General features: G+C 51.8%; 2 protein-coding genes across 6 annotated transcripts in view; one reads left to right on the top strand and one right to left on the bottom strand.

The window, feature by feature from the left end:
* Positions 1-26,206, top strand: part of LOC308675483 (dapper homolog 1-like) — a 126,626-nt gene that overhangs the window by 47,277 nt on the left and 53,143 nt on the right. The gene's annotated exons all lie outside the window — the stretch shown is intronic.
* Positions 1,460-25,896, bottom strand: LOC308675195 (neutral alpha-glucosidase AB-like). Of its 5 annotated transcripts, none has more exons than XM_081340257.1 (25): positions 25,721-25,824; positions 18,606-18,701; positions 18,279-18,387; positions 17,514-17,641; positions 16,490-16,669; positions 14,291-14,356; positions 12,464-12,563; positions 12,126-12,213; positions 11,087-11,183; positions 10,586-10,766; positions 9,784-9,937; positions 9,191-9,426; positions 8,807-8,933; positions 8,577-8,656; positions 8,209-8,352; positions 7,731-7,827; positions 7,401-7,502; positions 6,690-6,933; positions 5,798-5,862; positions 5,203-5,279; positions 4,078-4,152; positions 3,158-3,271; positions 2,301-2,413; positions 2,090-2,190; positions 1,460-1,612 (listed from the first exon to the last, which is right to left on the bottom strand). In XM_081340257.1, the coding sequence occupies exons 1-25, from the start codon at positions 25,807-25,809 to the stop codon at positions 1,503-1,505; spliced, it is 2,973 nt and encodes a 990-aa protein (XP_081196383.1). In that variant the 5' UTR covers positions 25,810-25,824; the 3' UTR covers positions 1,460-1,502. The 5 variants fall into 5 exon arrangements, with proteins under 5 accessions (XP_081196383.1, XP_081196379.1, XP_081196381.1 ...); XM_081340253.1 differs by lacking the exon at positions 25,721-25,824 and adding an exon at positions 20,315-20,419; XM_081340255.1 differs by lacking the exons at positions 14,291-14,356; positions 25,721-25,824 and adding an exon at positions 20,315-20,419.

The following is a 26,206-nucleotide window of genomic DNA, read 5'->3' on the forward strand; positions in this document are numbered from 1 at the left end:
TGGATCCGTTTTTCCGTTTCCTGCAAATAAGGGGGTACTTCTATAGCAGTTCATGCCACCACCCCATTTTCCCTTGATCCCTGTGCAGGACAGTCATTTCCACTTGCTCACAAGTCTAAGTCTGGTTCCTAACAACAACACCCCACCTCTTTTATCTTCACATGATCTGTCTGATCTGCCCTCCCCGCCAAAAATAAAAATAGCCATAAATAGAAGTGACAGTGATTCACTGACACCTAGGTCGCCACCCTCCCTTAGAAACAGAGGTAACCCCGTCTGGGAAAAAAGGGGGGGGGAATTTAACAAGGGGAACCTCTTGGAAGGGGCAGGAATTAGGCTGACATTTTGTGGTCTGGCTGCATGCACAAGTTCTTGCAAACTGCAAGGGCTTACGCACAGGGGTTGTGGGGAGAAAAAAAAACAACGAAAAGTTTTAGTACATTCCCCAGGTGGGGAGGAAGGGGGGGGTTAAAAGGCAGTCTTTGCCGCCCCCACTTAATGTCCCACCACCACCACAATTGGTCCAGGAACTGATTTAAAACTTCAGCCAGAATTAAGGGGGCAGAGATGAGGGGAGAGGGGGTGCAGAGAGTCAGGACCACCAGCTTTGGAAAGAGGCAACCCAGGTGGGCATTATCCGGGAAAAATAATGGGGAGGGGCGATTAAGTGGGGACGGGATGTGTTGGCCACCAGTCCCTAGAGGGAACACGAGTTGCAATCCAGCGTCGCCAGGAGAGACTTCATTTTACAGCAAATATTGCTAAAGGTTGGAAGGAGGGATACAGGTACCAGGAAGACAGAAAGGGAGGAAAGAGGGAAGGGAAGAATGAAGAAATAAAGAGAGGGAAGGAGGAAGGAAAAAGATGGGAGTAGAGGAAGGAAAGGGAGGGAAGAAGGAAAAAAGGGCAGGGAGGGAGGAAGGAAGAAGGGAAAGGAGAGGGAAGGAGGAAGGAAAAAGATGGGAGGAGCGGAGGGAAGGGGAAGAAGAGAAGGGAAAGAGGAAAGGAGGAAATAGAGGGAAGAAGAGAAGGGAAAGTGGAAAGGAGGAAATAGAGGGAAGAAGAGAAGGGACAGAGGAAGGAAAGAGGAAAGGAGGAAGAAAGGCAGGAACAGGGAAGAAGAGAAGGGAAAGAGGAAGGAAAGAGGAAAGAAGAGAGGAACAGAGGGAAGAAGAGAAGGGAAAAAAGAGGAAAGGAAGAAGCAAGGAAGGAATAGAGGGAAGGAAAAAGGGGAGAGTGGAAAGGAAGGAAGAAAGGAAAGAGAGGAAGAGAAGGATAACAAGAGCAGAGGAAAAGAATGCGAGAGAGATCCCTCTTTCTTGTCGTGCCTTCTGAACTGGGACACCGGATCACAGACACAGCGGCAGTGGGGAGCTTCCAGATCTACCTGCCCCATGGATCGGGAATAGGATCCTGACCCCAGAACCCTTCAACCCCCGCCCCTCCAGACATCCCCCCCTGCCCTTCTGCCCAGCTAATTCTCGTCTCCCCCGCCCCCGCCATTATCGTAGCGAGATGCTCCAGTCTTCTCCGACGTTCACGGCAGGCTTGCGGATGGTTAGAACGGAGGACTCGGCTTCGTGGCTGAAATCCAGGCGCCTCTCGCCTGCGCCTGGACCATTGGGAGGTGGAAAGGGGGGGGAAGGGGGAAGAGAAAGAGAGAAAGACCTTCAGTCTCAGCGAGAATAAGAATAACCCAGTCGGAAGGGACCTTGAAGGTCTTCTAGTCCAACCCCCTATTTCGAAGACCACGTGCAATCAGGATCTGAGTAAGGACTTAACGGTGTGCAAAAATTCCCTGGCCATTTCCCTCTCTGCCCCATGAAAAGAGTAACAGAGTGGGAAGGGACCTTGGAGGTCATGTAGTCCAAACCCCTGCTCAAAGGAGGAGACCCCAGTCTCTTCTTAACAACCTCCAACATTGGAGCACCCACAACGTCTGAAGGCAACTTCCGTTCCACAGGTTCCATTCTCCTCACCGTCAGGAAGTTCTATTAGGTTGCTCCTCTCCCTGATTTACTATTTCCATCCAACCGGGAAAGAGCAAAGAGCGGAGAAGGTGTAACTTTCACCCCGCCCACCAACTCACCGTGTTGTTTGAGGAAGACGGCTCCCGGTTTGCCCGCGCCGAGGATCACCACCCGTTCGATCCAGGCCCGAGTTTCAAAGCTGCCTTTTGGATCTGCCGTGCTGGAATAAAAATTGGGGGGATTCAGCGAGAAGAAAAGGGGGGGGTGCTGGATGGTTTAGGGGAGGAGGAAGAGGAGGGGGGAAAAACCCACCCCTCCTAGACTGGGTACCTGGCCGTCAGCACGCTGCCGGAGAAACGGAAGAGGCGGTGCAGATATTGTCCTTTCGTCTCAAAATTATACGTGTGTCCGTCGTCAACAAAAAGTTCCCCTTGTGCGGTTCCCTGGCGGGTTCAGGAAAAGCAGAAAAGAACAGGCGCGAAATGATTGGGGGATCCCCGAGGTGGACTCAGACTTGCATCCTTCCGAGACTGATAAAACGAGGACCCTTTTCGCCACGGCTGTAAACTGGATCCCTGCCGTTGTTAGCGAAGCACGCAGTCGTTAAGCAAAACCGGCTTCCCCCCCGTTGACTTTGCTAGTCAGAAGCCGGCTGGGAAGGCCGCAAACGGCGGTCACGTGACACCCCTCCCCCCCAGGATCCTGCAGCCATCCTAAAGGTGTGCCGCTTGCCAAGCGCCCTGAGTTTGGATCACGTGACCCTGGGGAGGCTGCGATGGTTGACTTGACAGTTCATCAGTCCCGTTTTTCCCGCCCCCGAGGGCCGTTGTAAACCGAACCGTTGCTAAACAAAGGGTTGTTAAGCGAAGAACGGCCTACACGCATCTCCATGAACAGGGTTGAATCCTTTCCCAAGGTTTTCAGGATGTTATCCCAGGGGTAAAATAAAGAATCACAGTCTCCTAAACCCCTGGTCCGTGGACCAGTACCGGCCCGTGGCATGCCAGCAACCGGTCTGTGCAAACAAGCAAAGCCCTGTCCATGGGATGCAGGCAGCACACAAACCACGCACTCTCCGGTCCGTGGAAAAACCTCTCTCTACAGAACTGGTCCCTGGTGCCTCAAAGGTTGGGAGCCTCTGCCCTACACCTATCCATCCTCCCCCACCCCCCACCTCCCAGTCTCACCTGAGGCCCCAAAGCCACGTAGAGCGTGTACGGATCGTCCTGCATGCAGTCCGAAGACCGACGGACCCGCTCCTTCCGAGCCACGATGCTGCCGCCACGCTGGTAGACGGGAATCTTTGGGAAGAGAGGAAAGGTTAAGACTTCAGGAGGCTCGTGCAGGAGACGACCAGGCTGAGACCGACGGAGGGAGGGGTCAAACGTGTCATTAGTCTCCAGTCCCGTCGCGCCCACGAAACCTCAAAAGTCCAGCCCACCTTGAGTTCCTCTGACTCTTATCCACCCCCCAATTCTCTCTGACCGTTTAGTTTGGATTCTCGTAGTGTTGTCTGATCGTGCAATAAACCTGTTATCAGGCGGTCCTCGACTTACGCCCACAATTTGCGCCCAAAATTTCAGTGGCGGAATGGGACGACTTTGTCAAACGGGTTTGGCCCCGTTTTACGACCCGTCTGGCCACAGTTGCTAAAGGGATCACTGCAGCTGTTAAGTTGTTAAGTGGAATCCCATTCCCCCATTGACTCTGTACCGTCAGAAGGTCGCCAAAGGGGGGGAGGGGAATCACGCGACCCCGGGACGCGACCACTGTCGTCAATACGAGTTGGTTGCTGAGTGTCTGAATTTTGATCCCGTGGCCGTGGGGATGCCGCAGCGGGTCGTAGCTGTGCAAAACAGCCACGAGTCCCTTTTTTCTCTAGTGCCGTCGTGACTTGGAATGGTCACTAAACGAACTGTTGTAAGTCGAGGATTGCCTGTAGAAAGGCCTTCTAAGTGGACGGGCAGCTGTCTGACTTTCTGTGCTTGACAGGATGGCTGAGCATCTGTTACAGGTGTGCAAGGGGGGGGGAGCTTTGAGAAAATCCCCACCCCCCAAGCTCTTTGCAAGGTGGGCTTGCCTAACCCCCGAATCTTGGCAGACTTACGCTGCTCATGCTGACCGTCAAATAAGACGTCTGTGGGGCGTGGAGTTTCTGGTGGGTGTGGACGTCGTACCAAACCTGCCGAGAAAAAAAAAATTGTTTTAGAGGATTTGCTGAGCCGGATCTACGGAAAACCTTGGCAGCCCCAGGACGACTTCTGTCTGAAAAAGCGCCAGGCTGCCCGTGCTTCCTTTAAGAGGCCAAAAAAAAAAAAAAAAAAAAGATTTGGAGAGGCGACAAGCTTCTCTTCCGACAGCTTGTTTTCATTAAGATAAACTTGCGGTTTTTGTAATGTTGTGCTTAAGGGCACAACATTAAACCCAGGCAGAGCGGTTTATTCTGAGATGACGCAATGCCTCTTCAGCTCCAGTAAGGGCAGAACGTTCTTCTCGGTGGCGATAGGCGGGGAATATTCCTCTTTTTAAAGGGAATCATTTTTCCCAGCCAGTGTTAACACTGAGAGAGCGAGAGCGTAGTGGTTTTAAAGTTCTGGCCTACAAACTAGGAGACAGTGAGTTCTAGTTCTGTCTTCAGTATGAAAACATCTGGGTGCATATGGGCCAATCGCCAGGAAGGGAATTCTAGTCCTGCCTGAGGTATGAAAATGGCTGGTCTCTCTGGGCCAACTGCCAGGAGACGGTGAGTTCTAGTTCTGTCTTCGGCATGAAAATGACTGGGTGCGTATGGGCCAATCGCCAGGAGATGGTGACTTCTAGACCCACTTTAGGCATGAAAACGGCTGGGTGACTTTGGGCCAAACGCCAGGAGACAGTGAGTTCTAGTTCCATCTTCGGCATGAAAATGACTGGGTGCGTAGGGGCCAATCACCAGGAGATGGTGAGTTCTAGTCCTAACTTAGCCATGAAAGCTGGCTAGATGACTTTGAGCCAATCCCCAGGAGATGGTGAGTTCTAGTCCAGCATTACATATGAAAGCCAGCTAGTTGACTTTGGACCAGTCCCTCTGTCCTAACCCAGCCCACTTTACAGGGTTGTTGTTGTGTAGAAAATAGGAAGAGGAAGGGGTGTTAGGAATGTTCACCACCTCAATTTTTTCTAAGAATAACAAGAGGTGGGATAAACACCTAATAACTAAACAGCTCACTCCAAAGTCACCAATCACACTCACCTCTCCTTTGCCAGGTAAATATATTTGCACACCCCGGGCTCCTTGGGCAGTCACTGGATGAACCAACAATGCATCGCCTGGAAAGGAGATGGTCAATGAGATCTAGAAACGTGAATGAACTGCTTACCGTATTTCAAAAAGCAACCGAATTCTAGCAGCAGCATCCCTGCTTCCTTCAAGAAGGAACCAAATTGATCTCTGCCATACACATGGGAGATCCCAAATTTAAAACGCAGGACTGTGATCAACTAATCACAGGACGGACTCCAGAATGACGGCCGTTAATTTGTGGCCGTTGTTAAGCAGGTCATCATGTGATTGTGAACAATTTTGCAGCCTTTTTTTTTTCTCCTTCTGGCAGACCTTAAAGCGAGCATCGTGGTTGTTAAACAAACCCACCATAGCTAATGGGTGTTTGTTTTTTGCTGGAAAGCCTAAGTAAACACCAGTTGCTGCATAAAAACAATGCAAACCGTTGGAACTGAAAGTGGGGATTTCATCTTTGCCCTTCCTGGTTCTGACATACACACACACAAACACACACACACACAGACAGACACACAGACACACAGACACACACACAAGAAAAACTCACCAAGCAGATACTGGTCATCAATGGAATACACGGTAGGGTCTTGCGGATATTCAACCCACAGCGGTCTGTCAGAAAGCAAAAAATTAACATGGTCAAAATAAGAAAATATCGCACAATACCATCGCCAGATGGAAAAATTATGCCAGATTATGATTAACTATGATGGCTTGGCGTAATCAACCCCTTGAGAAAACACGATTCACGAGAAGAGATCAACACAGCTCACATCACACCATCGCTTATACCAGGGGTCAGCAACCTGAAACAGTGAAAGAGCCACTCAGAACCGGTTCCTTCACAAAAGGAAAAACTGGGAGCCGCAAAAAATATGTGCGCATGTGCGTACATGTGCGCATGCGCAGAACAGGGTTTGACTGAAGAGTGGAGCCAAGGCGAGATATGTACCTACCCTGCATATTTGAATTGATTCTTTGAACCTTTTTAGTCCCACTTTTTTTTGGGGGGGGACTGCACATGGCAGAGGACCAGGAGCCGCAGGAGATGGCTGAAAGAGCCGCATGCGGCTCCGGAGCCGCGGGTTGCAGACCTGTGGCTTATACCAAGGTTTTTGTCAACCTTCCCCGCTTTAAGAGGGATGGACGTCAACTCCCAGAATCTCCCAGCCAATATGCTTGAAGATGGGTGAACTTCAACTCCCAGAATCCCCAGGTTAAGATGCTTGAAGATGGGTGGACTTCAACTCCCAGAATCCCCAGGTTAAAATGCTTTAAGATGGATGGACTTCAACTGCCAGAATTCCCCTGCCAGCCTGCTTTAAGAGGGGTGGACTTCAATCCCCACAATCCCCTAGCTAAAATGGCTCAATGCAAGATACGGACCCAAATCAGAGTGCCTCCATCTCTTTCTCCTTCTTCCCAGCCATTCCACTCACCTCATGACGGGCTGCCCGGTCCGGTAAGATTGATAGAGGGTGGTATACCAAAACGGAAGCAGAGCGTAACGCTCGCGGATGGCGTCCCGGATCAGCGCTTTGTTCTCGTCACCGAAGAGCCAGGGTTCCCGGCGGGTGGTGTCCAAGTGTGCGTGCGCCCGGAAGAAGGGCTGATAGGCTCCCGCTTGGTACCAGCGCACCAGTAACTCCGGCTCCGGGTTTTTGAAGAAGCCACCGACGTCGGCTAGAAGAAGCCGGAAGGAAGTTGCAGAGATGGATGGTTTAATACGGAAAAGATTGGAGAATCAATGGTCTGGGATGGTACAGGAAGTCCTCGACTTGTAACAGTTTGTTTATAGTGACCGTTCGAAGTTACAACGGTACTGGAAACGGTACTTATGACCATCTTTCACACTTAAAGACTGTTGCATCCCCCAGGGTCACGTGATCCACTTTCGGACGCTTGGCAACTGACTCGTATTTATGACCGCCGCAGTGTCCCGGGGTCATGTGATCCTCTTTTTGAGACCTTTTGGCAAGCCAGATTCGCTTAACAACCGTGTTATTAATTTAACAACTGCAGGGATTCACTTAACAACTGCGGCAAGGAAAGTTGTAAAATGGGGGGAAAGCCACTTCAGAACATAAATTTCGAGCTCCACTCTGGTCGTTAAGTCAAGCACGACCTGGATTGGCCCGTCATCTGCTTACCTCCACAGAAAGAGATGCCCACTAAACCGAGGCTCAGGCACATGGGTATGGAGATCTTTAGGTGGTCCCATTCGGCTGCATTATCTCCGGTCCATACAGCCCCTGCAAAGGGCGACAACCACAAAGCGTAACAACTAAGACACGGAGGTGAACTGTCGTACATGAGACAAACTGACATCCTGCACAATGCCACGGTCTCTTCCCAGCAGGCCTACAATCTTGGGGGCCTGAGTGATCACACCTTTGGAACGAGTTTCTCTTCTGGGCCCAGCTTGGAAGACTCTACTGTGCAGCGACTCCATCCCGCATGGTTCTGCGCCCGCTACTAACCGTAACGCTGTGAACCCGCAAAGAAGCTTCGGGACAACACGAAGGGCCGCTCCATGCCGCCAGACCGCTGCACCTGTCCCTCAGCGGTCGCCATTTGCTAATAGAGGAGGGGGAAAGAGGTGGTTATTCAAACCGTTGAAAACTTTGATCCAGAGTCAACCCAAGGGTCTAGGAAAAGGGTAGGCAACCTGGGCTCTATTATGACTCGTGGACTTCAACTCCCAGAATTCCTGAGCCAGCCATGCCCATTTTAAAGCTGCTGGCTGGGGGGTTCTGGGAGTTGGAAGTCCCCTCATTTTAAAGCTGCTGGCTGGGCAATTCTGGAAGTTGACGTCCCCCATCTTCCAAGTTGTTGAAGGAGAGAAACACTGGCCTACAAGGTAACCGAATTTTTCAAGGTGGTTCCCTCTTCCACATCCCAAAAGCCCACTCTGTGACGGCCCTCAAAGGGAAAAAACAAACACAAACAACCCCTCACCACGTAGAAGCCGTAGAGATTGTGGACATCGCGATGCTCCCAGCCGCCCTGGTGGACAGCGTCCTTGTGCATGGTGACCTCAGGACCGTTGAAGACCGAAGGCTCGTTCATGTCGTTCCAGGTGAAGAGGTTCTCCATGGAACCCTGAAGTCAAAGGAGAAGTGAGTGACAGGGAGAGATGGAAGGGCAGAAAAAAGGTCTTGACCAAGGGTCTTCAAACTTGGCCCCTTGATGACTGGTGGACTTCAACTCCCAGAATCCCTCAGCTAGGCATGCTGGCTGAGAAATTCTGGGAGTTGAAGTCCACCAGTCATCAAAGAGCCAAGTTGGAAGACCCCATGGTCTTGACAGACCGGGAAGCTTCCTACCTCGTATTGGTTGTAAGCAAACATGCTGGACCACCACGAACGCATCTCAGGGTTGGTGAAATCTGGATAGCCCGCAGAACCTGAACTCAAGACAGAGAAAGGACTTTAAACGTCGAGCCGAGTCTTCTTCTCAATAGTTGGTCGGTTGTGTCCAGATCAGTATAGACAGGGGAACGGAAGATTCCATATTGTACCAGGAACTGGATGCATCTTAAAAGCTTTTTCCTCACCTGGCCAGCACCAGCCTTCATAGTCATTCCCATCATGGGTCTTGACGTAAAAATCCCGGGAGCGAATTTCATTGTGGATTCGGTAGCTATTGTCGACTTTGATGTGAGGGTCTACAATGCTCACCATCTGAATAACATGGGAAGGAGCGATGAAGCCAAGTGGTACGCTTAATGTACCCATTCTTTGAAGACCCCAGGGAGACAACTGCTCCTACTTCACCAGATATGTTTCTAGTTTGGGTTTCTAGATCCTGGCCGGGCCAGGAATTATCCAAACTGTGGGGTCCTCGGTGCTCTCTGAGCTTGGTGGTTTTCTTGCAGACATTTCATGACCCAACTAGGTAACATCATTAGTGCTAGGAGGGGGCCATTTTGTCCTTCTACCTTTCTCCTCTTGGCGGCCAGTCGCTGCAGCATCTCCTGGGTGCGGGAGAACTTGTTGGGGTCCCAGGTGAAGTAGCGCTTGCCGTCGGTGTGCTCAATGTCCAGCCAGATCACGTCGTAAGGGATGTCGTGCTCATCGAAGCCGTTGTCCACGGCAGCCACGTCATCCTCGTCGTTGTAGTTCCAGCGGCTCTGATGATAAGCCAGAGCGAAGAGAGGCGGCAAGGCCTGGGTGCCTGAAGAAGGGAGGGGAAGGACACAGGTCTGGACCTGCCACCTGGTTCACGGGGAGGCATCACTTTATACAGGAAGTCCTCGACTTACAACAGCTCACTTAGCGACCGTTCAAAGCTACGAGACTGGAAAAAGTGTCTGCCTCCATGTGAACCTGGTGGCAGGTCCAGATTAAACGCATCGTCGTACGTGGAGGATTATCTGTCTTTTTAATCAATGGCTGTTCATTGCCTCATTCTTCAAATAGTTTCCAGACTTGATTCCTCCATCCAAGCAGAATTCGGAGGACGGGATGGATAATCCCAGCCACTCTGCTCCTTCTCGGTCCTCGAGACCCCCGTGATTCCCACCCAGCTCACCTGTGAGGGATGCGTATTGCTGGAAAAGGTCCCTGGGTGAAGGGCCTAGCAAGAAGAACACATCGATGATTCCGCTCTCCGACATCCAGCGAACGTCTGTCTGGGGCGTCTCGCCTCCTCCTTGTATGTAATCCAGCATCTTTCCAAACATGGTCTGCAGGAAAGAATTCTGGGTTAATCTTTCTCAACTTCAGCAACCTTTAAGACTGGCGGACTTCAGCTCCCAGAATTCCCCAGCCATCTAGCTTGCTGAATATCAGAGCTCTCCAAACTTAGCGACTTTTAAAACCCACGGACTTCAACTCCCAGAATTCCCCAGCCAGCCAGGAATTGAAGTCCAGGTCTTTAAAAGTTGCCAAGTTTGGAGACCTCTGCGCTCAACTAGGTGGGAAACTCTCCTAAAAGGTAAGTCCTTGACTTACTGTACAATGGTTCATTTCGTGACCCTTCAAATTTACAACGGGATTGATCAAAGGGACTTCGGACCGTTTTTCAAGCTTACGACTGTGGCAGCATCCCCGCTTGGCAACGGTCTCATATTTATTACTGTTGCGCTGTCCGGGGGGTGTCACGTGATCCCCTTTTGCGACCGTCTGACGAGTAAAATCCACGGTGAAGTCAGATTCGCTTCCGGACCAGTTTACTAACTTAACAACTGCAGGGATTCATTTAAGAACTGGGGCAAGTGGGGCGAAACTCGCGTTAACGGGCGTCTCGCTTGGCAACAGAATCGTGAGACTCAGTTTTAGTCGTAAATCGAGGACAGCCTGTCCTATCCAGCAGCAAAGTCCACGCCTCTTACCTTGCCCGCGGTGTTGGAGGTGATGTCCACCCAGGTCTCGGCTGCGTTCAGCCAAAATATGCCGAGGGTACGCTGGGCGCTGTGAGCCAGCAACACCGGGACCGATCCATAGAGCGCCATCGGGTTGTAGAGTTCATACTGGAAGACGTCCAAGTTGTACAGGCGGTACGGATCCCCTGCCCTGCCGAGTTTGTGATCATTAGAGGAGAAAACATTTGCCTAAAGCCGAGGCCCCCAAGCTTGCCAGCTCAAGGTTGACTCAGCCTTCCATCCTTCCGAGGTAGGTAAAATGAGGACCCAGATTGTTGGGGGCAATTAAGCTGACTTTGCAATAATGCCGCTTGGGGTGTGTGTGAAAGCCCTAATAAGCAGGCATATACATAGAATGAAGGCTACTGCTAAGCTTGTAAGCCGCCCTGAGTCTTCGGAGAAGGGCGGGATATAAATGGAATTAAAATAAATAAAAAAATAAAATAAAATCCCCATCGACCCCCAACTTACTCAGTGGTTCTCAGACGGAGGTTATCCGCGTGTTCTGGGATGCCGTAGACATTCTCCACGCCCGGGAACGAGAAATCAAGTCCCACCGACGTTGGTCCTGTGGAAGAGGGAGAGGAGAAGGAAATGGGCCAGGTGGCTGTTAAAAAGGTCCCCTAGGTGAGGTCACTCGTGAAACAACAGCCCAGAGTGTGAAACTAGAAGCCCGTTTATGAATCCCAGGTAAGCACCCCAAGGTTTGGTGTTCCATGGGAAGTTACGGGCCACAAAGTTTTGTCCGCAGAATGTTATTTAAGAGGAGGGAAGGAGGGAAGGAAGGAAAATAGGGAGGGAGGGAAGGAGGGAGGGAAGGAAGGAAGGAAGGAAGGAAGGAAGGAAGGAAGGAAGGAAGGAAGGAAGGAAGGAAGGAAGGAAGGAAGGAAGGAAAATTAGGGAGGGAAAGAAGGAAGGAAAAATAGGGAGGAAGGAAGGAAGGAAGGAAGGAAGGAAGGAAGGAAGGAAGGAAGGAAAATTAGGGAGGGAAAGAAGGAAGGAAAAATAGGAAGGAAGGAAGGAAGGAAGGAAGGAAGGAAGGAAGGAAGGAAGGAAGGAAGGAAGGAAGGAAAAATAGGGAGGGAGGAAAAAAGATGAGGGAGGGAGGGAAGGAGGGAGATTATCTAATCAGGGCTTATTCAGGCCACAGAATCAAAATAACGGAAGCCACAGTGCTGAAAGGGACCTTAAGGCCCCACCCCCCAAAAGGCTGGGGAATTCTGGGAGTCGACGTCCACCCATCTTAAAGCTGCGGAGATTGGAAAATACTGACGTAGCTGATCCTTTTTCTTTCTTTTTTTTCAGCCTTTCAAACGATGAGCTTTTTAAACGTTATCGTTGCACCGAGAAATTGATTCCAAGAAGGGCTTGGAATTTTCATTTCCTGGTTTTTCCAAATTGAAAAGCGGGCTGGGGGGGGGGGAGAGGGAGGGGGGGAAGAGAAGGAGAAGAGGCAGATAACGCAGATAAATAGAGCTTTAAAAGCATCTATCCCGTCCCAAGCTCTTACCATTGGGTTTTTTATCCGTGTGGGATTTGAAAGTTTCCTCCCAGGATCCTGGATCTTCTTCAGCGTCCTTTTCGGAGGCCTCCTCAGGCTGGGGAAAGGGAAAAAAAAATTTGGAAAAGGTTGGCCTGATCAACAATAGCGCTTTTTGTTCTCCTCTCCCTCCCTCCAATCTGTCTCCTCTTCCTCCTCCTCCATTTCCTCCTTCTTCTCTTTTCTCTCTTTCCCCTCTTTCTCTCCTCACTTTTGCGCTCTCTCTCTCTCTCTCTCTTTTCTTTCTCTCCATCTTCCTGGCCTGACATTGGGAGACGGGGAGAAATAAATTCGGTTTCTGGATTCACCTGCTCTGTTTTCTCCGCAGATTCCTCTTCCGAAGGCGAAACGGGATTCGCCGAGTCGTCGGGCTCTCCTAATTCCGGCTCGGCTTCCTTCGTCGGCGTTCTGGAAGGAAAAGAGATGGGGAAAAGGGGAGGGGGGCCTCAGTCCGAGACCCTCTACCTTTTCCCCGCGCAGGAACAGCAAACGAACAAGCCCATCGAATGTAAAACGAGGGTGCCCGGCATGTGCCCAGAGGTACACCCTTATGCACCCTCTGGCTCAAACAAAATGGCAGTATCGATCAATAGAGGCACACACACACACACAACCACACTGTTGCGCAGCCCTGCTAGTTAGTAGGCGACTGGGGATGGGCGGGAGGGGGGGGGAAGAGCTAGCCACGGGGCAGAGAACGGGGAGAAACTGCTTAACAGGTAGTCCTCGAGTTGCAGGAGTTCGTTTAGGGGCCGTTCGAAGTTACGAAGGCCCTGGGGGAAAAAAGGGGGACTTAGGCCCGTTTTCCAAACCTTACAACCCGTGGTCAGGGGATCAAGATTCAGAGCCTTGGCAACTGACTCGCCTTTACGACGGTCGCGTTGTCCTGCGCTCCCCGCTTTTTGACAAGCAACGAGGATGCCAGACTCGCTTCGCAACCGTCTTCAGAAATGCAACGATCCCCTTCACGATCGCGGCCAGAAAAGTCGCCAAGGCGGGGCCCTTAGCACCCGCTTCGCTGAGCCACGTAATTTTGGGGGGGGGGGGGCCCTGAATGATCGCCGTTAACTCGAGGACTACCCGTATCGGTGATCCCTTCCCTTCCGACTCTTCTACCCAAGGAGGGCAACCTCGTGTCTTCTGCTCACCCAGCAAACCTCTTTAACCAGCTAACTTCGGTCCCAAAAGGTGCCTTTTTTTTTCCCAGGAGGCAACGGGACCTCCCCTTTTTTTTTTTCTTTGAAGACGTTTCGCTTCCCCGCCAAGAAGCTTCTCCAGCCCGGGCTGGGATGGTGGGGAAGGCAAGGATTTTAAGAAACTCCTTGGAGGAGAAGCGAAACGTCCCCCAAGAACAACAGAGGAAGCCCAGGTTGACTCTGGAAAAAGCACCGTTGGGAACCACCGCGACCTGGATGACGCAGAAGCTCCGTAGACATTTAGCTAGCCTACGTTTTCCCCACTCCGCGTCTCCTAAAGAGGGCGAGGCGGTAAAGATTTCAAGAAGCCACCCAGCCACCAGGAGGAAATGCCCGGGTCCAGAAGAGAGAAAGAAAAAAAAACCCAGAACCGGACAGTTGAAAGGATCCGATTCCTTATCAAGAGATCCGTTTCCGGACACGGGAAGCCGAGGAGGTGAGTTGTCAGGAAAAAAAAAAGGAAGGAATATCCAGATGAGTCAGAAACAAGCTAGGATCCAGAAATATCCCTGGTTTGGGGATTTCACACACCCCCATTTCCCAAACAGCTGGCAAAGCTGCCAAGATGCTAATCCTCAACAATAGCGAAGCAGGGTTTAAACTGAATTTAAAAACATTTCTGGATATCCTATTTCCACCACCGCCCCGAGCCCCATTCTGTGCCAGCTCTGGATCTTAGTCCATCCCGAGCGCGGGTCTCTCGCTGGGCAGACCCTGACTGATATGGGGGGAGGGGGAGGGTTCCCCACCTCTCCTCTGCACCTCTATACGTCGTTCTCAATTCTCCCAATGGGGGCCAGGGAGAAAGAAAGGGGTGGGGTGGGGAAAGGATGGTGGGATCCCTCCCGCTGCTCATGTCGCAAAGCCGGGCAGCGCCCCGTGTTTTTCTGTGCGGAGGGAAAAGGAGTTGAGAAACAGTAGCAGAAGCTGCAGATTTACCTAGAGAAAAGGCTCGTGATCCTATCCCAAATGCTAACGACCGTGTCACTAACTTTATCCGAGAAACTGGGGGGGCCGAGCGAGTGGGGGGAGGGGGCACAGACCAACAAAAAACAGAGAAATGGAGAGTCAGTGCAAGGAAATATGCCCACCCACCCCCAAACCATCCCTGCCTAATGAGTTAACTTAAAAAAAAAACACCCAGAAAACAGGGTTTCACACTCAAATAAACCCCAGATAACACACAGAAAAAAAAGCCCACAATGCATCCTATTATTGTCACCTATCTACAGTAGGGGCCAAAATTGCGGAAACCTCTTGGCAAAAGTGTAAACCGTAGAAATACCACCTTTGGTTAAGTTTCCACCCATTTTTCTTCTGATTTCTTCATAACCGTGGCCTTGTTCACTTAATACTATTTGACATCGCTTTCTGGGCGACCGGTCAACTCTTTGCAGCGTTACTTTGATTTTATTGCGTTTTACAAGCTCACTAAATGAAAGCACACACAAAAAAAACCCTAACCCGCTTGATGGAGATCACGTAACACACTGACAAATGTCCTCCTCTCAGCTTCAATACACGACAAAAGCCGGCTGGGTGACTTTGGGCCAATCACCAGGAGACGGTGAGTTCTAGTCCTGCCTTAGGAATGAAAGAAGGCTGGGTGACTTTGGGCCAATCACCAGGAGACGGTGAGTTCTAGTCCTGCCTTAGGAATGAAAGACGGCTGGGTGACTTTGGACCAATCACCAGGAGACGGTGAGTTCTAGTCCTGCCTTAGGAATGAAAGACGGCTGGGTGACTTTGGGCCAATCACCAGGAGACGGTGAGTTCTAGTCCTGCCTTAGGAATGAAAGGCGGCTGGGTGACTTTGGGCCAATCACCAGGAGACGGTGAGTTCTAGTCCTGCCTTAGGAATGAAAGAAGGCTGGGTGACTTTGGGCCAATCACCAGGAGACGGTGAGTTCTAGTCCTGCCTTAGGAATGAAAGGCGGCTGGGTGACTTTGGGCCAATCACCAGGAGACGGTGAGTTCTAGTCCTGCCTTAGGAATGAAAGGCGGCTGGGTGACTTTGGGCCAATCACCAGGAGACGGTGAGTTCTAGTCCTGCCTTAGGAATGAAAGACGGCTGGGTGACTTTGGGCCAATCACCAGGAGACGGTGAGTTCTAGTCCTGCCTTAGGAATGAAAGGCGGCTGGGTGACTTTGGGCCATTCACCAGGAGACGGTGAGTTCTAGTCCTGCCTTAGGAATGAAAGAAGGCTGGGTGACTTTGGGCCAATCACCAGGAGACGGTGAGTTCTAGTCCTGCCTTAGGAATGAAAGAAGGCTGGGTGACTTTGGGCCAATCACCAGGAGACGGTGAGTTCTAGTCCTGCCTTAGGAATGAAAGACGGCTGGGTGACTTTGGGCCAATCACCAGGAGACGGTGAGTTCTAGTCCTGCCTTAGGAATGAAAGACGGCTGGGTGACTTTGGGCCAATCACCAGGAGACGGTGAGTTCTAGTCCTGCCTTAGGAATGAAAGGCGGCTGGGTGACTTTGGGCCAATCACCAGGAGACGGTGAGTTCTAGACCTGCCTTAGGAATGAAAGAAGGCTGGGTGACTTTGGGCCAATCACCAGGAGACGGTGAGTTCTAGTCCTGCCTTAGGAATGAAAGGCGGCTGGGTGACTTGGGCCCAGCCCCTCTCTCTCAACCCAATCCACCTCACAGGGTTCCCATTCCTGGGAACACAGGAGGCAGTCTTACGTGTGATTCCCCCCCTTGATATGAATTACATACAGTGGTTTGCCCTGCTGCGGGAGTTGTGGGGTTGTTCTTTGCCGGTGCCTGGATTAGGTTGTGGTTTGCCAAGTTGTCAATCGGCAACACCGACAGGGCAAGCTGCTTGTATGTACATAGCGAGCAAGCCCCACTGCCTTCTAGCACTGATGACGTTACCTAGTTGGGCCATGGAACGTCTGCAAGAAAACAGCCGAGCTCAGAAAGCATCAAGGACCTCACGGATGATGGATGGTTGAGCTCCGCTGCGCGTCCATCTCCAGTTGTTCGACTGAGCCCAGGAATGCTGGCCTGAATAAACCAGCTCCTTCTTCCCCCAGCGGCAGGCTCCCATTCTAAGGAAAAGGACCCCTTCCCAAGGAACCAAAACACCCTTCTCCGCTGCTAAAAGGGGGAGACCCCAGGTACTCACGAGTCCTTCCTCTGTTGCAGGTGCTCAAACACCAGCAGGCCTCGGGAATTGACGCTCAGCACCAGCTCCTGCCCCGCCAGCAAGTCCATGCGAAAGGGCTTCGCCGTCAGGATCACCTTGTGAGTCCCCTCCTCCAGCGACAGTTCCACGCTGTTCTCGTCGCGGCCTGTGACAGACAATCTTGGGGGCGGGGAGGATGCGTGTACACACACACACACACACACACACACACACAGAGGTAGGATGAGGAAAGAGTAGAAATGAGAAGAAGCAACAGATGTTATCACCCTATTGCCTCATCTGTTAACCGAAGGATGTTTCAACTAGTTCAGGGTTTTTCTCAACCTGGGCTGCTTTAGGAAGACGTGGACTTCAACTCTCAGAATTTTATATATTTTTTAAATTTGTTATTACCTCTATCCCTCCTTTGTTGTTGTTTTTTGCAAACAGCTCGGGGTTGTGAACTTATCCAACACAACTTCCTCCTCCCGTTTTCCCCACAACCATCACAACTTGAGGTGGGATGGGCTGAGAAGGACTGGCCCAAAGTCACCCAGCTGGCTTTCAGGCCTAAGGCAGGACTAGAACTCTCCATCTCCTGGTTTCTAGGTCAGCAACTTTCTCACCGTCTCCCGCTTTTTAGCTTAACCGCCAGACCCAGCGGGCACCCTATGAAACCCAGAAACCAACTTCCCTCCTCACGAAGTCCCGGGTGATGTGATGCCAACTCTTTTAGCCAGATTCTATCACTAAACCTCCTGGTTGTGTGGAAGCACTAAAGCAGGGCTCTTCCAACTTGGCCCTTTGATGGCTTGTGGACTTCAACTCCCAGAATTCCTCAGCCAGGCACAGGCGTGCCTGGCTGAGGAATTCTGGGAGTTGAAGTCCACAAGTCATCAAAGGGCCAAGTTGGAACAGCCCTGCCCTAAAGACAGTCAACCTCCTCACCCTCATAACTGCAATCGTTTCTCCCACAGAAGCCCACCCAAAGACCACGGGTCAACGCAGCCGCCCATCCCCATACCTGGAGGTGGGAGGGTCCTGGATTAAGACGTCGTGTACCTCATAGCGGGGTTTGAGGGGCGTCAGTTCGTTGATCCGGAGGCGAGTCATGTTCCCTTTCAAGCCGTAAAACTCCAGGAGGAGAGGAATCTGCGGTGGGGAAGAACAGATTCCCACTGGCTTTCCGCCTCGGATAAATCTTCCCATCGCCTAGTGCGCTCACACAGAGAGGGCCTCCTCAGGGTGCCGTCGGCTAGACAATGTCGGCTGGCGACCCCCAGGGGGAGGGCCTTCTCTGTGGGAGCACCAGCCCTGTGGAACCAACTCCCCCTTGAGCTCCGGATGGCCCCGGATCTCCAGTCCTTTCGCCACGGCCTCAAAACACTCCTTTTTCATCAGGCTGACCTGGATTGACGACGGTTTTTTTAAAATGTTTTAATTTTTAATTGTTTAGCTAATTTACTTTGGGGCTGTTTGTTTAATTTCTTTTAACTTTTGTATTGTCGTTTTTATTGTTGTTAGCCGCCCTGAGTTCTTCGGGAGATAGGGCGGCATATAAGTCCCATAAATAAATAAATAAATAAATAAATAAATAAATAAATAAATAAATAAATAAATAAATCTAACCCCACAGCGTGGGCTCCACCAGGACTCCTCTTGCCAGCCCCAGGGGGACACACCACCGTTCAAAAGAGACCAGCGAAAGAGCTAACAAAGATAAGCAAAGCAGCCAGCAACCCACAGCCAGATTATTATTTTTCTAGGAAGTCCGAGGGGTTTAATTTACCTTGTTGTCTTCATTAATAAGCTGGATTTTCATAGAGTCTTGGCTGAGCTGGAGGGATCCCAGCAGCGCCCTATAAGGGGAACTCCCGGGTTTTACGTTTCTCTGACGCCTGGAGAGGAGAAACCACGGTTACTGGAGACAGACTAATCACGCTACCTCTTTCAGGTGTCTCACACTGCCAGTCTTGGGAGAGAAAGGTAAGTTATTGCCCCCCCCCCAAGCACCCAATCCACAAGATGGCAGTCCCAGAGCCACGCAGGGGCAGAAGGATGACGACGGGAACAAGGTAGCGCGCGTCTCCATCTCTTTTCTTTTCGCACAACTTACTTGCAAAACGAACTCTGGTCACATGTCTTGAAGTTGCTTCTGTCGACTGCAGACACCACGGCCAGGAGAAGCGTCAGCCACGCGACCGCTGACATCCTAGGTGGAAGACGAAGGATGCATTTTTAAGCAATGCATGTTGGCAGGGGAATTCTGGGAGATAAAGTTCACCTATCATGAAGCTGTCAAGGTTGACAAATTGTATTCTTGTACTAAACAGGGGAAAACCATGGTCATAAAAGGAGCAAAGGACAAATTGCTGCCCGGGCAAAGATCATTTCCTGTCTCCACATATTTTGCAACTACAAGATTTAAGAGACAAAGTAGACACAGAGAGAAAGGCTTTTCACCTTCAAGCTTGAAAAATGCCCAATTTTATAAGACTTTCCCAGAAAAGCTGAAGATATTCTCCCAAAAGTCTTTTCCCAAAAGGCAATTGCACTTTCTGAGGGGGTTTCCCCCCCCCCTTGAAAATATTTCATCCAAGAAGCTTCCTCAGTTCAGAGGAAAAAAATCCATTGAATCCATCCTGGCTGAGTCGGGAAGAGAACCTCCATGGCAAGGGGCAGTCTACCAGTAATCCTCAACACACGACCATAATCGAGACCAAACTTTACATTGCTAACTGAGAGACTTTCTTAAGTGAGTTTTGCCTCATTTTATGAACTTTGCTGCCCCAGTTGATAAGTTAGTAACCCGGTTGTTAAGTGAATCTGGCTTCCCCCATTGACTTTGCACGTCAGAAGGTCGCAAAAGGGGACCACGTGACCCCAGGACACTGCCGTCATAACTACAAGTCAATGGCCAAATATCTGAATCGTTAATCACGTGACCCTGGGGGATGCTGCAATGGTCGCAACTGTGAAAAACGGTCACAAGTCATTTTTTCCCCAGTGCCGCTGTTAACTTTGTTCAAAGTTAAATGAACTGTTGTAAGTGGAGGACCGCCTTTATCTGTTGCAGGAGGCCTCAGGGCAGGGGATGGAGGCTGCCCTCCGATGGGTCCCTGGGAAATAAAGAGCCAGCTTCAATAAGGCAGCCTGCTAACCCCCTTTAGGAAGGCAGCTCCCATCATCCTTCCCCGGCTGGGGCTGATGGGAACCAGAGTGAAGGAGGTTGGCAAAGGTCTTCTGCTGGCCTTCTCCAAAGCTCTCCAAAAGGCCGAGCAAGGGGAGTCCACTGCGCGAATCGTTCTCTCGTTTGCAGCTTTAGCCGGGGCTGGGACTACAAGTCCCATCGTCCCCTTCGGACAAGCAAGCTGGGCTGGGGTGGGAGGGTATGGATCCAAATATTGGGGAAGGAGGGCTCGGGTGCACTTTTGGCCAGAAGGGGAAAAGCCCCCCAAAGTGAACGCCGCCCGGCTCAGGACGATGGGTAGTGTAGTCGGTCTCGCTAAGGGGCGTTGCAAGAAGGGGAAGCCGTGGCGGGGCGGGGGAGAGAGAGAGAGGAGGGGAAGGAGGAGGGAAGGAAACGGCCGTCTCAGAAAGGAGGAAAGCCACACGGCTCCCAGAACACAAAGGGGAAACCGAGGCACGGGGAGGGGGCGGGGGAGAAATTAGGGGAGGGGGCGCCACAAGTTCAAAGGAGAATGAGGTGGGGATGAAAGAGAGGCTACTAAAGAGGGGAAGCCGCTCGGTGGGCGACCCCCCCTCAACAATACGTCGCCCCCTCCCTCAAAAAAAAAAAGACCCCCGAGCGAGCCTCGCTCTAACCTCCTGGTCGCCTCGGACTCCGCCATCTTGGATTCCGCCGGAACCCACCCCCCGCCCCCTGCGCCGCAGCTAAGCCCCTCCTTCCCGGAGGCGGACCTGCCATTGGCGTCCCCCTCAAGGCCCGCCCCCGCGCTCCGCCAATCGTCAAAGCAGACGACGGCCCAGCGAGCTCCGCCCACGCCACCGATTGCTTTATTCCGGAAGGCGCTTCCCATGTTCGATCGGTGGGGGGGGGGAGTTGCTGGACGGGTCGATTCTTTGGGGAAAAAAGGGGGGAGGTTTAAGAGTCGCCCGATGGCGCTTCCAAGCGACCTGCAAAGGAGAGGGGAGTGCCGCCAACCCATCATCCCCCGCTGGTTGAGGATGATGGGGGCGGCAGTCCAAGAGCACTGCACGGAAACAAATGTTTGGCAATGCCCAGCCTTGCTTGGTTTGCTCATATATATTTTTTATTAGGATTTGACAGCACAATAAAAATATTTTAAACTTTTTTTAAAAAAAAAAAGTTAGGAAATGGGGGGGGCGGAAAAACTACAAAATTCTGACTTCCTCCCTTCGATTGACTAACTGACATCTTATTCTTTTCCTTCCGTTTTTTAAACCCTTTTTTATCCCCCAAATCCGTAAATCGTCAGTTCACTGTTTTTCTTTCTCTTTCCTTTCTTTTCCTTTCTTCCCAAAGCCTCTAGGAGAGGAAAGAAATTAAATATCTTCCCGTTATTCTAATTATAAAAGAAATACAAAGCGGTGTGAGTTCCTGCTTTTTATTCACTGCATTCGGAATGAACTGAAGGACGAAGACGGGGGAACCTCCGGTTAACGTCCTTTTAGCTTTGCCCTTGTCGCCGCCACGCTCGGCAAACGATCATGTGGCTGTGTTTGTTGAGTGTGATAAAACACTTTTGTGAAGAACTTCTTTTAAAAAAATGTCTCCGTTTGGGAGCGATTTGTTCCGAAAGAAGACAGTGAAGGTGAAGAGAAGGAGGAAAAAAAGGAAAGGAAGGAAGGACAGGTGTGTGTGTGTGGGGGGGGGGGGGATGAGCGGAAGATAGGGAGAAGGTAAGGAATAAAAAGAGTAAGAGAAGGAAAGGAGGAGAAAAAGGAATGGAGGGAGAGAAGGAAGGAGGGAGAAAGGAGAGGAGGAGATGAAGATACGGGAAGAGCAGGCGGAGGAAGAATTGACGAAGACAAGAAAACAAAATGCAATTTACTCTCTCCCTTCACGGATTTCCAACCTCGGCTCTTTTATGACTCATGGACTTCAACTCCCAGAATTCCTGAGCCAGCTTGGCTGGCTCAGGAATTCTGGGAGTTGAAGTCCATGAGTCATAAAAGAGCCGAGGTTGCCTACCCCTGCCTTAGTCCTTCTTTAACTGCCAGCCACCTTCCTTCCCAACCAGCTGAAGTGCAAGAACAGGCAGAGAGCCCCAAAATAAATCTTCCTTCTCACCCCTAACTCCGTTCCTCTGCTTGCACACTGAAGCAAAGGGCCCCAACGCCTCTCACGGGCTTCTCCAATCCACGAAAGAACCCACCCCACCTATCTTCCCTCCCAACCGCCTCCCCCCCCCGGCTTCTTCTTAATCCACCGCACCAAAGGTCCTCTCCGAACCGCATCTGAGCCTCTTAAGGGTGGAACCGTCCCGAAAGCAAGCCCAACCGGTCGATGTTCTTATGCAGGACGCTGTGCAAGACGTAGAGGTATTTGCCCGCATCGGTGTCTCGCGAAAAGTCCCGGAAAAAGAGCTCCGTGTTGGGGTTGAAGCTGAATTTTTGGGGTAAGGGGCTGTTGTCCCGCATGTAGTCCCAGACGCTAAGCAGCAGCAGGTGAACCTCAAAAGGAGCCAGCTGGTCGAAGATCTCATGCATGTTGCTCAAGACGGGGGGCAGAAGGTGGCCTTCCCCCATGCAGGCCACCAGCGCGCAAGAGGCCTGCAGAGGCCAAGGAGAGCTGGTGGTGTCGTTCTCCCGGGACGCCTCCCAATGGGCCATGAGGGTGGCCATCAGACCCCGGAGCAGCACCGAGCAGTAGCACAGGGCTGGCCTCCCCACAGCCACCAGCTTCAAGAGCTCGAAAAGCAAAGGGTTGTCTCGGAAGCAGCGTCCTATCCGGATGTCCCTCTCCACGGTGTTGCGCGTGTGTTCCTCAGGAGGCCAGGCCAGCTCGCTGTTGGTCACATCTGGGCACACCATCTCCACCAGCACCACGGCCACCATCTTGGCTGCCTCGGGGCTGATGGCGCTGCCCTGGGACGTCTCGGGGGAACCCGAGCGTCCTGCCCCGCAGCATCGCAACAAGAGACCCAGGAAAATCTGGACGTTGTGGGAGATCTCCTCCGGTTCCTGCCGATGGGAAGCCTGGGGTGGCTTCAGGCCTCTCCCGATCACGCCCGCGTGGAACACCGACCAGACGCTGCCGGAGAAGTTGACGGCCGCCATGAATCGCCGGTTGATGTCCATGAGGGACAACTTGGTAGCCTCCAGCCCGGCCTCGCTCCTGGTGGCGGGGGGCTCCGCCGTTCCCCCGAAAAGCTCCGCATTGCCCTGGTGCAAGGCTCCTTCCACCAGGTACTGCAAGATGGCCTTGCTGGCTGTGGGCGACGCCCCGCTCAGCGCACAAAGAAGCCGGCTTCCGGAGCTGATGCCGGCCGGAGATTTATCCCGCAAAACCGAGAAAAAATGGTGCACGGCTGACCGGATGAGGAAAAGCAAATGGGCCGGCCGGATGGCCTTGGGCATGGGGCAGACAGAAAGAAGCAAAGCGGCCGCTTGGGCCACCTCTGGATTGCTGTGCAGGAGCAGCTGCCCAAAGTCGTAGATGTGGGTGGACACGGCTTGGCCCAGCTGGTGGCCCATGGAGGCCTTGCTCTCCCCCTCCCACTGCATGATCAAGGCCAGGTTCTGGAAGAGCTGGGCCATGTGCTGCTCGGAGAGAAAGCCTGCATGGAGCTGGCGCACGCACTTCTTCACCAGGGCGGCCAGCAGGTCGGTCATGCAAGAGCTGAGGACGGCATAGAGCTGAGTGGCAAGGCTGAGCTCCTCCTGACTCTTGGCCAGGGTCAGCAGATAGAAGAGCGCCTCGCTGGCACAGCTGGGGGTGGAGTAGACCGAGAGCAGGACGAGCAGCTGGTGCAGCCAGAGAAACCTCTTCCTCTCCAGCTTCAGCGTCTCCGTGCAAAGCTCCTGCATGTGGTTCTTCAGCTCGTCCAAGAACGGCACCACGCGAGGAGGGACCTCCGCCAAGATGGCCGAGCCCCGGTTGTAGACCAGCTTCTGCAGGTTGAGGAGCAGCAGCTGGATGACCCGGTCACAGGCCTCCCGGACGCTGTCGTGCACCGCCAGGCCTGGGGTGGTGATGACCGAGGCTGGCATGGCGGTGTTGACCAGGAACTGCAAGGTACGGTAGGCTCCCCCGGAGGTCTGGCAGATGAGGTGCACCACAATGCTGACCATGTTCTCCAGCTCTTCTCGGGGCAGCGATGCAAAGTGCTGGTGCAGCTGGTTGAGGATGCTGGGCTTGAGAGAGTCCACCAGTTCGGCAGAGATGGTGCTCAGCAGCGTGGGGGACATGACCGCCAGCTGCAGCAAGAAAGGGATGGTGGCCTTCTGCTGCTGGTCCCGGGTGGGCCCCAGGCTCCTGTGGAACATCCTTAGCAACTCCTGCTTGATGCTTTCCGAGTGGCGAGAGGCCAGGTGGCCCAGGATCCCAACCACCGAGGCGATCTTGGGGACCCGCTTGTCAGCTGCTGCGGAGCTGGGAAAAAGGAGGAGATCCGCCGACGCGGTCCCGTGCACACAAAAATCCTTCAAGCCGCAGGAGAGGACCCGGTTGATGATGGTGTTGGGGAAGGAGGAACCGATATGGGCCACCACCCAATCGAAGTGAGGCGAGTGCTGGACGGAGGTGTCTAAGAGAGCGTCGACGCAAGCATCTGGACAGGTGTTGATCATGGAGGACAGGCACTGGGTGTAAATCTCCATCAAGACCCGGGTGGCTTTGCACGACATCCACAACTGCAGCAACTCATTCAGGCTGCTCGCGTGGGGTACATCATGCCGCCCGGCGTATTTGCTACTCAGCTGCCCCATCAGATCAATCGACCAGGAGGAAACCAGGGCAGCCCAAGCTTTGGGATTCATGCGGACAAACTCCGACAACACGGCTTGGACCTCCGACACCACGTCGTCCAAGTTGGGGCCCTGGGAGCGGAAGCCTCCCATCCCACCGTCACGGGTCTCCAGTTCCAGCAGGTAGGTGCAGACGTATTCATCAAAGACACTACGGAGGTGTTCCAGCACAGCGCTGCGAGCTGGAGGTAAATTGCGCAGCAGTAAAATGGCACAACGAGCGTGTTCCTTGATGGTGAGTTTGTTCCCATGAACGGGGTCGACCCCACTGAGGAAAGCTTTGATCTCCTGGGCCAATTCTTGGGAACTGCAGGAGAAAGAAGAAAAACTGAAGTTAGGTTTACAGCAAAGGAGAAGATTCAAAGAGAACCTAAGAAAAATCATGGGTGGGGAATGTATACGTAATGCCACCGAGATCAGGTCTTTTTTAAAAAAAAAACTGGCCTTGTTCAACGCTAAATACCAATTAAAAACAACGTCTGTATGTACCCAGGAGAGAAATGTAATTACAGAAACCATCCCCTTCTAATTTAAAAAATGAATATGTCAGTCATCTTCATCGTTCTTTTTTCTTCTGTTCAATCATGTCGGATTCTCAGAGTGCCTGGAGAAGTTCCTGCAGTTTTCTTGGCAAGATTTTCAGAAGCGATTTCCCATGTCCATCATCCTTTTTATCCTCATTTTAAAAAAAACAAAAAACCACCATTTATTGATCATCATCTTTATCCTTATTTCAAAAAAAACCCCAAAACAACATTTACGGATCCCAGTCATATCCTCAATTTTTATTATCTTTATCCTGATTTACAGATCATGTCCTCATTTTAAAAAATAACCTAGCCTTTATGACCATCAACTTCATCCTCTTAAAAAAATAACATTTGCTGATCGTGATATCATTTTTTTTAAAAAAGTAGCATTTACTCATCATCCTCTTCACCCTCGTTTTAAAGAAACCTAACATATACCGATCGTTTTAAAAAGCCAGTCTTTATTGATCAACATATTAAAAAAACCCTTAGTATTTACTGTCCATTCAACACCATCCTCATTTTAAAAAGCTAATTGCAAGCATTAATTTACTCTTCCTTCCCACCCCCCACGCCTTCCTCCTCGGCTGCCCCCTCGGAGGAAGGGCTGGCAAACTCTTCGGGGCGAAGACTTTGCACCCATTTTACACCTTTGCAAATGCCAGAGATCACCATGGCAACCCTGAACGGTTGGGAGCGATGCACCCCTCAGAAGCCTCCTTCCTTCCCCCCCCCCCGCCCCAACTACCTGAGGGACGGAGGCGCGGCGGCCGGTTTGGGGCTCGGGGCGGACCCCGGAGGCCCCACCACCCCCGCCGGATCGCACAGAGCAGACATGCAGGCTCCGTCCGAGACGCCTAGAAACGGCTAAAAGCCCCGTTTCCCACTTGTTTTCCTCTTTTGCGCCTGCGCACGCTAGGCCCGAGAATGGGGGAAGAATAAAAGCGGCGCACCCATAGCGTCACTTGGCAAAGAATCCCACCCGGTTCCTCGACTCTGAAAAAGCGTTCCGCACAGCTCGACGTGGGTCTCCATTCAGAACTCATTGTGTCGTTTGCATGTTATAATACCCGTTATTATACAGACTCTACCCAGTCCCTGTGGTTTATTAATCACGGTTAATAACTTCATATTCAAAACACATTCCATTGTTCTGCTTGGATGTTGGGCAGCTTCAGTTCAACGTAACCATTTGAATCATTATTACATTGACTCAGTCCAGTCCCTGTGGCTT

The sequence above is a fragment of the Vipera berus genome, assembly GCF_964194415.1.
Source record: "Vipera berus genome assembly, chromosome: 16".
NCBI classification, from domain to species: Eukaryota; Metazoa; Chordata; class Lepidosauria; order Squamata; family Viperidae; genus Vipera; species Vipera berus.